Here is a 16,529-nt window from a genome sequence, read left to right as displayed (position 1 = left end):
AAGTTCAAAGTAAAATTCATAATGTATTTTGAAAATTTCACTTATCACACTGAGAGAATAATTTATCACACATTTAGTTATTGTGCTATAACTAAATGGTAAATCATTAAAAATATACAAAAGAATTAGGAAATAATAGAACTAAAAATGTGTACAGAAATATTTTATTCTTATCTATCTCAGAATTAAACTTGAGCTTTCTCAGCCAGAATCTATTACATAAAGCTTTCCCCCAGCTAGGTGCTATGCTTTTAGCTGCCAGGTGCTCTAAGAAACAATGAATCATTTTTATTGCAATAGATTGTTAAATAATTCTATGTTTATATTCTACTCTACTTAAGCAAATATCATTTTACTGACTCTAGTAAATACTTGTAAGAGGCCAGGCTCAGTGGATCACACCTGTAATCCTAGCATTTTGGGAGGCTGAGGCAGGAGAATCACTTGAGTCCAGGAATTCAAGAGTAGCCTGGGCAATATGGTGAGACATTGTTTCTACAGAAAAAAAAAAGTCAACCAATTACTGGGCATGGTGGCATGTACCTGTAGTCCCAGCTACTCAGGAGCCTGAGGTAGAAGGATAACCTGAGTCCAGGAGGCTGAGGCTCCATCCAGTGAGCCAAGATTGTACCACCACACTCTAGCCTGGGTAACAGCAAGACCCTCTCTCAAAAATAATAACAGCAATTAAGATAGAAAGACAAAAATAAATAATGACTAACAGTAACTGAGACAGCACAATACCACAAAGCAAATGAGCAACAGAATTCGGATTCCAACACAAGCTGTACAACTTTAGAGTGCATATTCTTCATCACCTATGTATGCTATTCTGCCTCTTAAAGATATCTCCTATTTTTATATTACAATAATAAAAATGTTGACGACAATAACAGCAAAAAACTCCCGAAACTTCCAATTCGAATGAATTGGAGATATAACAAAACACCAATTTTTTTTCTTCTACATAATATCCAAAGAAGCTATAGACACTATGGTTACAATTTAAAGGAAAAATAAAAATGAAGAGGGAAAAAAAACAAACTACAAACCTTATCTTACATGTCCCATTACAACAAGGTTGTGAGCAGCTCAATGTTGCTTTTGTTTTTATTTACTTCATTTCAGAAACACTGCATTCTCATCAGTGACTGATCCTCAACCTTCTATAGCTTCAAAAAACTTCAGCTTTGAGAAAACATACACTCCCCCATATTAATACTCCATAAAACACCGAAAGGTTTGGAGATAATGCAAATAAAGGAATCTAAACTGTTTATATAAAGTTTATATAAGTCCCAAATTTGACTTATTGTCATAACTTAGTTTGGGAAGTTTCTAATTGAGAAAATGTATAATTCAAATTCATCTTAAATTTGCCATATGAACTTTAAAGTACTGAAATGCCATTCCAATCTACTGAGTGGGTATGAAAAATGTGAACTCATTTCAACATTACTGTAGTCATTATTCTTCTATTAATACTCTAAAGTTAATTCTTCTTCCATGAATTTTTCAGGGACATACGAGTCAGTCACTGACTAAACAGTTCTATTACTGGATTATGATATACCTAAACTTAACATTTCATTAAAAGTACTTAAAATTTTTGCTAAATAGAATCATAAAATTACAAAGCTAAAAGGAACTTAAAAGGTCATTTCTTTATTTCCCTTGCCTTCAAGAAGGATCATACTCATACCACCAAGATTTTTATCTATTTTATAAAGCCCCAGACAACAGAATCCCAAAATCTGCCTTAGAAAGCTATTTTAATACTCATTCGAAGTAATTTTACTCACGCTTAAATTGCTGAAACCAAAAAGGACACAGTAAAGTAGAACCAACATGGGTTTTGAAGGCAACACCTAACTTTAATCCCGTTTATACCAAAACTACTGGCAAAATGACACTGGGCAAATTACAGTACCACTCAAAGCCTTATTTCTTGTCCATAAAATGGGGTTATAACTAACTGTTGAAATCTGTTTAAGGATTAAATTAACAGACACAGTCCCAACTATAGTGCATGATACCAATACCATACCTGGTGCTCAATAATTGCCATTTCCTTCCCTTTTAAAATCATTTCCCAGCACTTTGGGTTCTGGTAATGGTGAAGCAACTTGGTCAGATACACTTTCCTATAAAATCTGGACAAAAACACCATTTTTCAATGCTCTGGAGAGAGACCACATGCAGACAGAAGCTGAGAAGAGTTTACCCATGAAAAAAAGAAAGTGTATCTGACAACAGGCACTTGTTTATACCTTTTTGTCTAACAGCAATTCTCAAACTTTCTGGACTCAGGACCCCCTTACACTCTTAAAAATTACTGGCCGGGTGCAGTGGCTCACGCCTGTAATCCCAGCACGTTGGGAGGCTGAGGCAGGCAGATCACAAGGTCAAAAGATTGAGACCATTCTGGCCAACATGGCGAAACCTCGTCTCTACTAAAAATACAAAAAAAAAAAAATTAGCTGGGCATGGTGGCATGCACCTATAGTCCCAGCTACTCAGGATACCAAGGCAAGAGAATCACTTGAACCAGGGAGGCAAAGGTTGCAGTGAGCCGAGATTGCACCACTGCACTCCAGCCTAGTGACAGAGTGAGACTCCCTCTCAAAAAAAAAAAAAAAAGAAAAGAAAAATAAATTTCTGAAGATCCCGCATTAGAAATTTTAAGAGATCCTTTCATAGTTCGAAAGCAGGACATTTAAGTTTTCATGCACACATGAGATGTGCCTCCCTCAAACATTGTCACAACATCGGTACATTACCATCTGACATGAAAATACAAAAAAAACTGAAAGGAAAAAAATTGCAATTTATTAATTCATTACAAACAATGAACTTTTTATATCTTAACATATAAGTTGTAACGACATTTTCTGGAACAAACAAAAATATTAATGAGAAGAGTAGCCCTGTTCTACCTTTTTGCAAATCTGTTTAATGTATAGTTTTTAAAAAGTTAACTGTATTCTCATATCTGCTTCTGCAATGAATCACTGCAATCCATTGTTCTAGTTGAAGTACATGAAGAAAATTTGGCCTCAAGTACACACGTACCTAACTGGAAAAGGCAGGGACCCTGATCACCCCTTGCAAAGCTCTCAGAGACAACGGTCCTCAGATCACACACTGACAATTGCTGATCTACGGGGGCTCTAATCTGTGTACAACTTGGGAAGCAGCAAGATACAGCTCTACCGAATTTAGGTGACACCAGACAATGTTTGAGGTTGACAGGGCAGTTCTAACATTGAGGTGTAAATTCTGGAAAGGAAGAAGCCAACAGGGGCTAAGTCTCCAAAATTTATGTAAAAACTGTCCCAAACCTTGGCTATCTGCTAAACTATGCATGTGCAGAGGAGATTCTAGGGTACAATGACAAAGAAAGAGCTAGAAAGAAAAGATTTCAGCTGCTGCCATCACTGAAAAGAGAATGCAGTTTTAATCCAGCCAAGCAAAACACTCACTAGAACCAAAAAAAAAAAACTCTTCAGAGGAACACAACATAAATGTTAGAAAGTTTATGAATGAAAATTTATGCTTACATTATAAATAAAATGTAGACTACATTTCGTCTCTACACTTCATAATGTAAGCATGAATCTTTAAAATTACTGGATAAACATACCAAAATAAAAACACCTCAGAAAAAAAAAACCAAAAAAACAAAAAAACAGCAAAATGTGACCTATATTCAAAAAAAAACACAAAAAAACAAAAACAAAAACAAAAAACAGTCAACAGAAACCAACCCCAAAAAGACCTAGTCATGCAACTTGCATTAGACTAGCTATAATAAATACACTCAAGGACTACAGAAACTATTTTCAAAACAAACTTAGAGATGAGGAATCTCAGAGAATTGAAAATTACTCATAAGAATCAAATGAAAATTCTGGACCTAAAAAGTGTAACTGCATTGAAAAATACAGCAGGTAGGCTTAACAGCAAGTCGGAATCAACAGAAGAAAGAATAAATGAACTCGAAATCAAGATAAACTATCCAACCTAAAGAACAGAGAGAAAAAAGACTGACAGCAGAACCTCAGAGACCCACCTGGGGGTCGGGATCAGCAAGTCAAATGTTAAGTATAGCTTAAGTCACAGAAAAAGAGTAGAGAATGGGGCAAAAAAAAAATTGAAGATATAATGACCTAACACGCCCCCAATGTGGTGAAAAACAAAAATTTATCCAATATCAATATAAACCCTATGCAGCAAAAATACAAAGAAAACATATCTGTGCACATCACAGTCAGATGGCTTAAATAAAATTTTTTTAAAGAAAAGAATCTCAAAAGCAGCCAGAGAAAAACAAAGTCAAACAAAAATATGAATATATCTACCTTCTCCTTAGAAACTACAGAGAACAGAAGACAATGGAACTACATCTTTATAGAAGTGGAAAAAATAACCATCAAGCCAGCACTCTTAAGCAAAACTATCCTTCAAAAATATGGCAAAATCTTTCAGGAAAACAAAAACAAAATTTGTAGCCAGCCAAAAGTACGGCAGTTCCCCAGAAAGTTAAAAATAGAATCATCAAATAATTCAGCAATTCCACTTCTGGGTATAAACATAAAAGCACTGAAAGCAGGAATCTGACAGATATTTGTACATTCATGTTCATAGCAGCATTATTTATAATGGCTAGAAGGTAGAAGCAATCCAAGCAACAAGGAGTTCTTGTTTAATGGGCAGTTTCAGTTTGTGCTGATGAAATAAGTTCTGGATGTGGATGGTGGCAATGATTGCACAATAATGTGAAAGTACTAAATGCCACTAAATTTTACACTTAAAAATTGTTAAAATGGTACATCTTATATTTTACAACAAAAAAATTGTTTTAAATCAACATAATTTACCATATTCAGAAAATAAAAAAGAAAAACCATATGATTATCTCAATAGATGCTAAATAAGATTTTACTAACTTGAATACTCATTTACAACAAAAACAAAATACTTTCAGCAAATTAAGAAAATAATTTACTCAGTCTTCTGGACACCTATTAAAAAACCTACAGTTAACCTAAGTTTTGAAGCACTGAACATTTCCCCCACCTCAAATTTAACGAGGGCAAGGATGTTTACTTGCAGCAGTTCTACTCAACATGTTACTGAAGGTTTGGGATAGTACAATAATAGTAATAAAGGTATAAAAATTGGAAAGTAAAACTGTACCTATTTGTGTGCAACATAACTATTAATGTAGAAAAATGCAGAAGAATTAAATGATTATGATTTAAAATAGGTGTGTTTAGCCAGGTATTATGACACAAAGTTAACATACAAAATTTTACTGTGTATCTAAGTACTAGCAACGAACAACTGGAAAACAAAACTAAAAAACAATTCCATTTATTTTTGCATCTTACAACATAAAATGCTTAGTAATAAAGTTAGCAAAGGATATACAAGACCTCTACCAAAACTGCAAAATGTTGCTGAGAAAAATTAAAGATGACCTAAATAAATGGAGAGATGTGCCATGTTCATGATTGGACGTTTCAAGACTGTTAAAATGTCTCCAAAGTGATCTACAAATTCAACACAACCCCAATTACAGTCTCAGTATAATCATACTCCTTTTTATAATAATAAGCAAGCCTATTCTAAAATTCATAATTGAAACACAAAAGATCTAAAATCTTGGGAAAACAACAAAGATGGAGAATTTACATTAACATCAGGATTTACTAAAAAGCCATTCAACGGTTCTCAGGTGGGGCCAATTTTGTCCCTCAGCAGGCATTTGGCAATATCTGGATACGATTTTGGTTGTCACAACTGGAAAAACGTTACTGGCATCTAGCAGGTAGAAATCAAAGATACTATTAAATATCTGACAATGCGTAAGACAGCCTCACAACAATGTGGCCCAAAATGTCAATAGTGCCAAGGTTGGGAAATCCGAAACTACAGTAATCAAGACAATATAGGCCGGGCGCAGTGCCTCATGCCTACAATCCCAGCACTCTGGGAAGCCGAGGCGGGTGGATCACCTGAGGTCAAGAGTTCAAGACCAGCCTGGCCAACATGGTAAACCCTGTCTCTACTAAAAATAAAAGAGCAGCCAGGCACGGTGGCAGGTGCCTGTAATCTCAGCTACTGGGGAGGCTGAGGCAGGAGAATAGCTTGAACCCGAGAAGCGGAGGCTGCAGTGAGCCAAGATTGAGCACTCCAGCCTGGGTGACAGAGTGAGAATCTGTCTCAAAAAAAAAAAAAAAGACAATATGGTATTGACATAAGGATGGTCAAATAGATTAATGAAACAGAATGCAGACTCCAGAAGTAGACTTCTTAGGTCAACTATTCAATAAAGGTGACAAAGCAACCCAATGGAAAAAGTGTTTTCCAAAGTAGGTTCTAGAACAACAGGATATCCATACGCAAAAAAAAAAAAAGAAAGAAGAAACTTGATCTCTACTTCCCTCCATAAAGTATTGCTCAAAATAAATCACAGACCTAAACAAAAGTTAAATGATAAATTGATAAAGTTGCTAGAAAATTGCATTAAAAAGATCTTCACAACTTAGCAAAACTACTGAGAAAAGACTTAAAAGCAGAATATATAATACAAAAAAAAAAAAAACACTAAAAGAACTCCTACAACTCAATAAAAACAAAATCCAATCTTTAAAATGGATAAACAACTTGAAAAAGACATTTCACAAAGGAAGATAAACAAATGGCTAAGTGCATGAAAATTCAGTGGTCAGTATTAATATCATCATAGAAATACAAACTAAAACCAAAATGAGAAATATAAATTAAAAGCACAAACTACATACCTATTAAGATGACTAAAATATACAAGACTGCAAACAACTGATTGTTGGTGAAAATGTAGAGCAACACAACCTCCCATGTATTGATGGTGGGCAGGTAAACAGTACAAAAAGCTCTAGCTGTTTCTTATAAAGTTACACCTATCCTACTACCCAGTGATTCCAATCCTAGGCATTTACTCAAGAGAAATAAAAACATAAGTCCACAAAAGGCCTCATACAATAAGGTTCTGCTGTATTCCTAATAGTATGTAAGTGGACAAGTGAAAGAAACCATGTATATTCATAAAACAGACCACTTATTACACAGTGATAAAGAGAAATGAAATTCTGATATGTACAACCACCTAGATGAATCTAAAAACATTATGGTGAGTAAAGGATGTCAGGGACATTTATGGTCACCTAAATGTAAAATTCTAGAGCAGGTGACAGTAATGTATGTTTATTTAAAAAAAAAAAAAAAAAAAAGGCTGGGGCCAGTGGTTCACACCTGTAATCCCAGCACTTTGGGAGGCCAGGGCAAGCGGATTGCTTTAGGCCAGGAATTGGAAATCAGCCTGGCCAACATGGCGAAAATACAAAATACCAGAAACACAAAAATAGCCAGGCAAGGTGGCACATGCCTGTAGTCTCAGTTTCTTGGGAGGCTAAGGCATGTGAATTGCTTGAACCCGGGAGGCAGAGGTTGCAATGAGCCGAGATCACATCACAGCACTCCAGCCTGGGTGACACAGCAAGACGCTGTCTCAAATAATAATAATAATAATAATAATAATAATAGCAGATGACTGGAGGGCATGGGAATTAACCAGAAAGGGTCACTAAGGATCTTCCTGGGGTAACAGAGCTGTCCTCTATCTTGATAGGAGTGTAAGTTATACCCATGTGAACATTTGTCAAAATCAAGCAGTTAAGTTTTATGCATTACAATGCATATAAATCTTACCCCAAAAAACTATCTAAAAAATCTAGTGGAGGCAGGGGATTAAACAGAGGTACCACTCAAACAAGAAATGGCAAAGTATTAATTGTTGACGCTAAGTGATGGGTACATGGGCGTTCATTATACTACAATATTCATTATACTTATTCATTATACTGTTCACCTTATGTATGTTTGAAATTTTCCATAATTAAAGGTTTTAATAAAATAATTTCCCTTAATTCCCCCTCAGTAGAGGAAGAAAATTAATAATCACTGTCCTTCATATAAATTAAAATCTTCTAAGGAAGTCTCTAAACTTTCTTTTCTACACCAAACAATCCCTGTCCTCTACACTTTCTTCCTATTCATCATAGTTACAGCTCACCTTGAAATCTGCCCGTATTTTCTATATCTTATTTATGTACTACTATCTAGTAGGGAGAAACAGACTGGAACTAACACTTCATTAGCCTCTATTACATGCCTGGCAGTATGCTACCTACTTTAAATAATTACCCACTTAAATTCCAAAACTGAATTTAGCATCTAAAACTTTAACCCTTAGAGTGACTTTAGGTAACACTAATTGACTATACATTTCAAAATAGCTAAAAGAAAGTAATTTGTATGTTCCTACCATAAAGATAAATATTTAAGGGTTCCCAATTACACTGATTTGATTATATGAATGTATCAAATTATCACATGTACCCCAAAATATGTACATCTATCATATATCAATTTAAAAATTAATAATAATATAAAATTTTAATGTTTCTTTACTGATCACCCTCACTAGAATTTATGTTCGACGGCAACACTGATCTTATCTTGTTCACAATTTCTTCACATCAGGCACATTGCAGATACTCAGTACATACACGTAAATCAAAGAATGAAAGAATTATCAGAGCTCCTAAGTACCCGATCTAGCTCTCTTTTTGGTAGTGTAAATCATTTCCTATTCTAGCTATATCCAGCTTATTTTGCCTTTAATCTTATTGGCATCTATATCAATTGTTATGTATGTGTTTCAAGTGGAATAGAATGACCCGTGTTTGAAAGTGTCACATTTTCTTTATTCACACATGTAATGTAGTAAATCAATTTATATATTGCCAAGAGTCTTTAAATGATGTATTCCTTATATGTAGTCTTACTTTTTCTGTTCATATTGATACAAATAAGGAGATTTGTTTTCCTTAAGAGACCAGGTCTCACTATGTTGCCTGGCTTCCTAATGCATTTTGACAGTGTCTTTTTTGATAGTATCACCATCACAAAGCTGAAAAACCCTAGCAAATACTGAGAACTCAAAGTTCCTAACACAGGGTAAATTATAATTAAATTACCATTGAATTAATAATTACTGAGTTAATAAGTTATCACTGAGTTAGTAATATTGAGTTGTAATAAAACCAACCATAAATTTTATTTCAAAAGAATTTATCTAACAAACTAAGCATCTACATAAACTTAAAATCAAATTGTTAGATCCCTTCACAGTGAATCTATGTTTGTTCTCAGAGTACATTCTTCATTAAACATTTGGGATGTGGCTTATGAATAAAACTACCAATACTTTAGATTAGAATTTGATTTCTATCTCAATTTCAAAGAGTAATTTTTTCATCTTAAATAAAATCCTTAAAACATCCGTAAGTTAAAAAGTTTAAAACAGCAGGGTGATGTTACTAGTGATATTCTAAAATACAAAAACTGAGTGAAATAGTTGTTAACTACAGTAAATCAGTGGTTAAGTACTAGAATTTTCCTCATTCGTTAAGCAAAATATGCTACCAAAGAAGCTGGTCACTGCAATGTTTCTCTGACAAACTAAAAAACTTTTAAAAATATGTTTTAACATTCCAAGGGAGACGGCAAAAGAGAAGCAAATTTCACTCACAAAGAATCACTCACAAGAATATTTTATATATATATATATATAAAACTTTATTATTTAAACATTTCACAAATGTCTTACATATATCATTTGCCACAGATTAAAATCCAAATTCTTCCAAATGCCATTAGATGTTTATACATAACTTTAAAAAACATTTAATTCAAATGTGCCAAATGCAGCAAAGGGCTGGAAAATAGAGGTTTCAAAGTAAATAGTCATTTAGAGACACCAGCAAATAGATCTGACCTTTTCAAGTGGCTTTCCCAAAGAGTTTCCAATCAGTTTCCAGTCATTCAAGACTTCTTCAACTTTGGAAATAAACCTAGGAAGTGGGGAGAAAGCTTCTAAATACAACAGCACACATTTTTTCCTATTATTATATAATTTCTTTAAAAAGGTATTTTTTATATTTTAACAATTTGACCAGAGAGGACTCAGTACACTTAGTATTGCTAACTTCATTTATGGATATGGGGTAAGACAAATAATCTTTCATTCAAGAATTCTTAGGTTTTGATTCATTTATATCTACTGCTTACCCAACAAAAGCATTCTGCCTTCCACAAAATGTAAATTGAGAATTAACGAATTTCTATTAAAACGAATAAAACAAATTTGGGGCACAAATAAAAACTGACAGACTAAAATGATAGTATTAAAGATAATTATGGGCTGGGTGCAGAGGCTCATGCCTGTAATCCCAGCCCTTTGGAAGGCCGAGGTGGGCAGGTCACCTGACGTTGGGAGTTTAAGACCAGCCCATCACAAATACAAAAAAAATTAGCCCGGTATGGTGACACACATCTGTAATCCCAGCTATGCAAGAGGCTGAGGCACGAAAATCACATAGAAGCAGACATTGCAGTGAGCAGAGATCGTGCCACTGCACTCCAGCCTGGGCGACAGAGCGAGATTCCATCTCAAAAATAAATAAATAAATAAAATTATGAAACCAATAATCTCTCTCCTACCCAAAATAACTGACCTACTTAAATAAACTTTTCCTTTAAATATATTAGGAATTCCCTAATTTACTCCCCCCACCCCAACAAAAAAAGAAAGTATTATTTGGGAACTTGGTTCATGAAACTAAAACAAGTTTTAATGGACAGCTGACAAGAAATTACAAGTAAATATGTCAATTTTAAGGATAATTGACAGATCTTAAAACTATTCACTAATCTTTAAATCCAATGATCAAGAAGGCCTATTAAAAAGAGAACTGAATTTTGACTAGCAACATGTTCAACATCACTAAATGAAAATTGTCAAGTCTCAGTCAAAGACACATTCAGAAGACTTGTTAGAGTCTAAGTTGACTTCTTATATAAGCTAAGTATGATGCAATCTAACAGCAACATTGCTCCCTAAACACCTAGGAAGTACTACTAGAGTACTAGAGTTAATTTTAGTCAAACTGTATGAAAAGGCAACAGATTTTTTTCTTCAGTGACATTATGAACTAATATTTATGTTTTAAGGTAGTAATAATAAATCTATGATTCATCTGAGGCTTCTTAGTAAATCCTCTTTAAAATTAAATGCAGTATCAATTCATACACTAATTCATGGCAGGGGGTCAGTCATGACAATTACTAGGTTTGAAAATGAGTGCTCTAGAAACAAGTTTACATGTTTACCAAAAAGAAAAAATTTAAATATATCCATAGGCAAGCAAAAATTTGCATGAAATGTATACTATATTTATGAAAGTAAAAAAACTGGAAGTGACCTCAATGCCCAACTGCAGCAAACCCTTGTAAATTAATGGTATGTTCATCCACTCCGAGGACTAATATGCACCCATTAAAAATCATGTCAGTCAAAAGAAAATACACAAAGGCCAGGCACAGTGACTCACGCCTATAATCCCAGCACTGTGGGAGGCCGAGGCAGGTGGATCACAAGGTCAGGAGTTCAAGACCAGTTTGTTCAAGACGGTGAAACCCCATCTCTACTAAAAATACAACAAAAATTAGCTGGAAACAGTGGCACGATCCCAGCTACTCAGAAGGCTGATGCAAGAGAACTGGTTGAACCCAGGTGGCACAGGTTGCAGTGAGCCAAAATTGTGCCACTGCACCCCAGCCTGGGTGATAGAGTGAGACTCTGTCTCAAAAAAAAAAAAAAAAAGAAATATTAATATTTGATCCAAATAACACAGGTTAAAAGGAAATACGTCCAAAAATTAACAGTAGTTATTTCCTGTGGTAAGTTTACAGGTGATTTTTTTTTTTTTTTTTTTTTTTTTTGAGACGGAGTCTCGCTTTGTCGCCCAGACTGGAGTGCAGTGGCCGGATCTCAGCTCACTGCAAGCTCCGCCTCCTGGGTTCACGCCATTCTCCCGCCTCAGCCTCCCGAGTAGCTAGGACCACAGGCGCCCGCCACCTCGCCCGGCTAATTTTTTGTATTTTTTAGTAGACACGGGGTTTCACCGTGTTAGCCAGCATGGTCTCGATTTCCTGACCTCGTGATCCGCCCGTCTCGGCCTCCCAAAGTGCTGGGATTACAGGCTTGAGCCACCGCGCCCGGCCTGATTTTTATATTTTATTCTACTATAAGGCATTATTGTTACAGTTATAGAAGAAATGTTTTTTTGTTTTTTTTTTTGAGACAGTGTCTGAACTCTGTCACCTAGGCTAGAATGCAGTGGTGTAATCACGGCTCACTGCAGTCTTGTCCTCCAGGACTGAAGCAATCCTTCTATCTCAGCCTCCTGGCTAGCTGGGACTACAGGTGCACATCACCACACCCAGCTAGCTTTTGTATTTTTAGTAGAGACAAAGTTTCACCATGCTGCCCCAGCTCCTCTTGAACTCCTCAGCTCAAGTGATCCGCCTGCCTCAGCCTCCCTAAGTGCTGGGATCAGGCATGAGCCACTATGCGCGGCCAGGAATGTCTTAAAATACTTATTATAAGAATAATGAATTCTATCAGTACTAGCTAAGAGACTTGGACTTTATCCTACAAGTATTGAGATTTGACTAGAAAAACTAAGTAATTTTTCCCTTAAAAGCTCTCAGGAAATGAAGGGTCATTTCCTGATTCCTTATTCTATATTAAGTCCCTTTGTTATAGGTTCTTATAAGGTTCCTTCCCTTTCTAGCTCTTACATAAACTCGTAATTACACACTTGTATTACTTGATTTGTGTCTGTAATGCACTAGACTGTACATTTAGTAAGAGCAGAAACCGTACCTGTTTTACTAACCACCACATCCCTAAATCCCTAATATGCACTGTGCTTGACACATGGGGATTCAATAAATATTATGTCAATGAACAAACGATAAAAAGAGTTATGGGCTTCTATACAGTTCTCTCAATAAATGATCTACATAGTTCATAACATATTGTATTAATAAGATCTTTCATTTAAAATTAAACTCAAGGTTTGAGACTTCAAAGTCTTAACATTTTTTCTCATGCATTGTAAAATGCACACTACAAACAGTATAAAAGCCAAAAACAGAATTTTCTACTTTGCAATAGTTCTTATAACTACATTAATAATTATTTCCATATGCAAAGCTAAAGGACTTAATATTCCACTTCAGGATATTTTTAACTAAGGGAAAGTGATCATTTTTCCATTAAAAACTCTGATGTTTGCCTACCCCCACCCTCCAAGATTTGAATTACATTTTTCTAACTACCTTCAAGACATCAAATTATTTCAAAATCAACAGGTTCAAAACAGGTTCAAATCTTCTCACTTTGACACTTCCTTATCTTCATTCTTTCAGGCAAAAAACTGCAGTTCACATTTGATTTTTCCCACTCTTAACGTATCATCAAGCTTATTACCTAAATCTCTGAAATATGTTACAATCCTCCCTTCTAGGCTCCCTTTGTATTCCAGTCCACAAATCACCATCCTAATTACGAATCAAGTTAAGTCTCCTGCCATTATTCTACACCATGTCCTAAAACCACTCTCATCATATCACCTGGCCACTCTAAAATCAAGGGTCTCTCACTATTGTCTTAACCAGTGGTTCTTTCTAAGTGCAGTCTCCTGACCAGCAGCATCTGAATTCCCTGAGACCGTGTTACAGAAGCAAAATTTTTAGTCCCACCTCAGACCTACAGAATCAGAAACTCTGAGAATGGTGTCCAGCAATCTATGACTCTGATGTAAATTAAAGTATGAGAATCACTGGTCATAGGAATACTGAATCTGGATTCCTGCATTTAGTTTGGGAAGATGTCCATAACCCAATCCCATCTTCCTCATTAACCTTATTTATTTCCCTTCAATAGACAGTCTTCACTCTAGTAAAGATACAAGTCCCTTCAAAGGTTCATTCTCACCTATGTCTCTGCCCATGTCAGTCCATTCTCATGTTTAACCAACCACTTCCCACTTTCAAGGCCCAGCTCATTTCCTATGTTTTCTATGAAAATATCTCCAACTATTGTAGCCCACAATATCACTCCTATTTAAATAATAATTATTTTAATTATTATTTTTATAGGTAGTATACATTGGCTTACATTTTAACTATTTGCTGTTTGTTGTTTTTTAAAAATATATGGGTCAAGTTTCTGCTTTTCCCTTTGTATATAGCTCTGGACACCCAGTACCTGCTCAGTGAAGTCTTGCCAGTGTGGTTATGTCTTACTGATAATTTTATGAAGGGTACCACAGGTCTATTATTCCAATAAGGACCACCTAATGACACGACATCCACAAATTTCCTCTCCCAACCAGAAAGATTATAAAATGTTATAACAGCGTAAACACTGACTTCGACACCCAGAAAACTGAAGGCTTTCTGTGACACTCAACAGAAACCTTCTCGATCTAAGCTATCACTCCTCCATAAACTTGGCTTTCAACTAATTTCAGTGATAGAACAGTTTCACCCAGACAGCTGTTCATCTGAGTTTGATAAGCACAGGAAGCCTGGGCACAGTACCCACTGAAATGTAACAACTTAAATCAAAGCATTCCAAAGCCATATGCAGACTTTTTTAAAAGGTTATTCTAAAAGACAGGATAGGCCAGGCGCGGAGGCTCACGCCTGTAATCTCAACATTTTGGGCGGCCGAGGCTTGAGTCCAGGAGTTCAAGACTAGCCTGGGCAACACAACGAGATCTTTAAAAAATTAGTTTGGCGTGATGGCGCGTGCCTGTGGCCCCAGCTCCTCCTGAGGCTAAAGCGGGAGCGTCACCTGAGCCTAGGAGTTCGAGGCCGCAGTGAGCTATGACCTCGCCACTGCACTCCAGCCTGGGCGACAGACTGAGACTCTGTCTCCAAAAATAAATAAAAATAAAAAATTAAAGACAGCATGGAGATGGTGGGAGTGTGACAGATGGACAACCACCAATACTCTGAAGAAAGACTTCCTCCTGAAAAGGGTATACCAACGTATATGGGATGGGGTGGGGGACGCACCTGCCAAGTTTACTGCTTACGATAATGAGTTAAACGGTAATGAAAACGGGAACGGGTGTTGCAGCCTCGGAAATTGTTCTTGCGAGTGGGTAACAACCAGAAAACCAAAGTCTAAGGAAAGCGGTCTGACAGTAGAGAAAACAAAACTTTGGGAGAGCCTGAACCTCAAGGATTGGCTGACGGGGGCGGGCCGCGTCTTCCCAGACGCGAGACGCGGCAGAGGCTTGCGGTTGACCAGAGAAGAGAGGAGGAGGGGACCCGGGACCCATGGTATTACCGTTCCCGCAGAAGTGGCGTCACTTGTGGTGTGCCTGGGGTCAGGGAAGCGGCCAGGGGACTCCAGGGCCCATGGGAGCTGGCAACCAAAAATGCGATTCACTCACCTTTCCCATTCCGAGGCAGTGGTGAAGTCCGTAATCTCAAATACCTCGGATTCGGGCTGCGGGAAGGGGAATAAAAGAAAATGAAATTAAGCCCCAAGGAGACGACATGGAGGAACGAATTTAGATAGTGACTAGGATTAAGTAGGGAGCAAAGAAATCACCTCACTGTCAGCAGCCATCTTGAGGAGCGCCGGGCCGGGCGCTAAGCCTGCCGGGAAGAAGAGCGAAAGAGATGGGGAAGCTGGATGGTGAGTTGCCGTGGGCGGGGTCTGGGCGGGGCTCCGGGCGGCCCCGCCTCCTGACTCCCCGCCCCCTGTTCCTGAGTCGCCCTGGTAAGTAGGAGTGCTGCTTCTTCGTCTGGGTCTGGAAGACTTTAGTCCGCCCTCAACTGGTTAATAAAACTCCGCTCTAGCTGGTTTAATAAAACTTGAAAATTTCCTGTAATGAATACAGAAAGGGAACAGAAGCAAGGTGGTAGGATAAGACCTTAAACTCATGTGGATAAGATTGGATTAAAAGACCTAAAGCCTGTTGGGTTTGTTTTCATTCAACCACTATTTGTAGTTAGTACCAGTTGGCTTACATTGTAACGATTGGGTTTGTTTTCATTCAACCTCTGTTTATTGATTGCCGCGCACTAAGCTAGGTGCTGTAATACTCACCACTTCTACCCTGCGCCCCCTGACCCTGTAAGAACTTGCCTAGTTGATTGTCCTGAAATAAAATCATACTTGTTACCTGGTTTCTGGGAAGAGCAACATGCTGTTCAACAAACGCTTCAGTTTTTAAGTTGTTGAAGAACAGAAGGGGTGTCAGCTAGCAGTTAAGAATTCTCTTCCTGAAATATTTACAAATGAAATGCTGCCACATCTGGGGTTTGCCTCAAAGTAATGGGAAGGAGAAAAGAGTAAGACTTGGAATGAAATAAAAGTTATGAGTGGATAATTGTTTAAACCAGTGATATACTATTTCCTCTACTTTTGTTTAGGTTTGAATGTTTACATAATTCAAAGTTTTTAAAAATTTAATCTCATTTAATGAGTTTTGCAACCCACAGAGGGAATTTGGAGGTGGGGAACTGGGAGATATAGCCTCAGTGATAAA

General features: G+C 36.8%; 1 protein-coding gene and 1 non-coding gene across 4 annotated transcripts in view; one reads left to right on the top strand and one right to left on the bottom strand.

The window, feature by feature from the left end:
- The window catches only part of RAB3GAP1 (RAB3 GTPase activating protein catalytic subunit 1), a 110,269-nt gene extending 94,609 nt beyond the window's left edge, over window positions 1-15,660 (bottom strand). Inside the window, exons 1-3 of one of the 3 annotated variants that reach the window (XR_002516045.2) lie at window positions 15,587-15,660; window positions 15,426-15,481; window positions 9,887-9,962 (exon numbers count right to left, since the gene is read on the bottom strand). Coding sequence is in view for 2 of the 3 variants with exons in the window: in XM_003909180.4 (XP_003909229.2) it covers window positions 9,887-9,962; window positions 15,426-15,481; window positions 15,587-15,604 (150 nt within the window). In the remaining variant the exon portion in view is untranslated. The remainder of the gene's footprint in view (window positions 1-9,886; window positions 9,963-15,425; window positions 15,482-15,586) is intronic. The other 2 variants (XM_003909180.4, XM_003909179.5) reach the window with 2 other exon arrangements.
- LOC116269345 lies at window positions 2,689-2,789 on the top strand. The gene has a single exon (XR_004176817.1). It is a non-coding gene; the product is annotated as a small nucleolar RNA U13 (small nucleolar RNA).
- Window positions 15,661-16,529: the final 869 nt, after the last annotated feature.

Source organism: Papio anubis, chromosome 10, assembly GCF_008728515.1.
Source record: "Papio anubis isolate 15944 chromosome 10, Panubis1.0, whole genome shotgun sequence".
Taxonomy (NCBI): Eukaryota; Metazoa; Chordata; class Mammalia; order Primates; family Cercopithecidae; genus Papio; species Papio anubis.
Note: the sequence above shows the minus strand (reverse complement) of the source record. Positions and strands in the feature narration are given on the sequence as shown.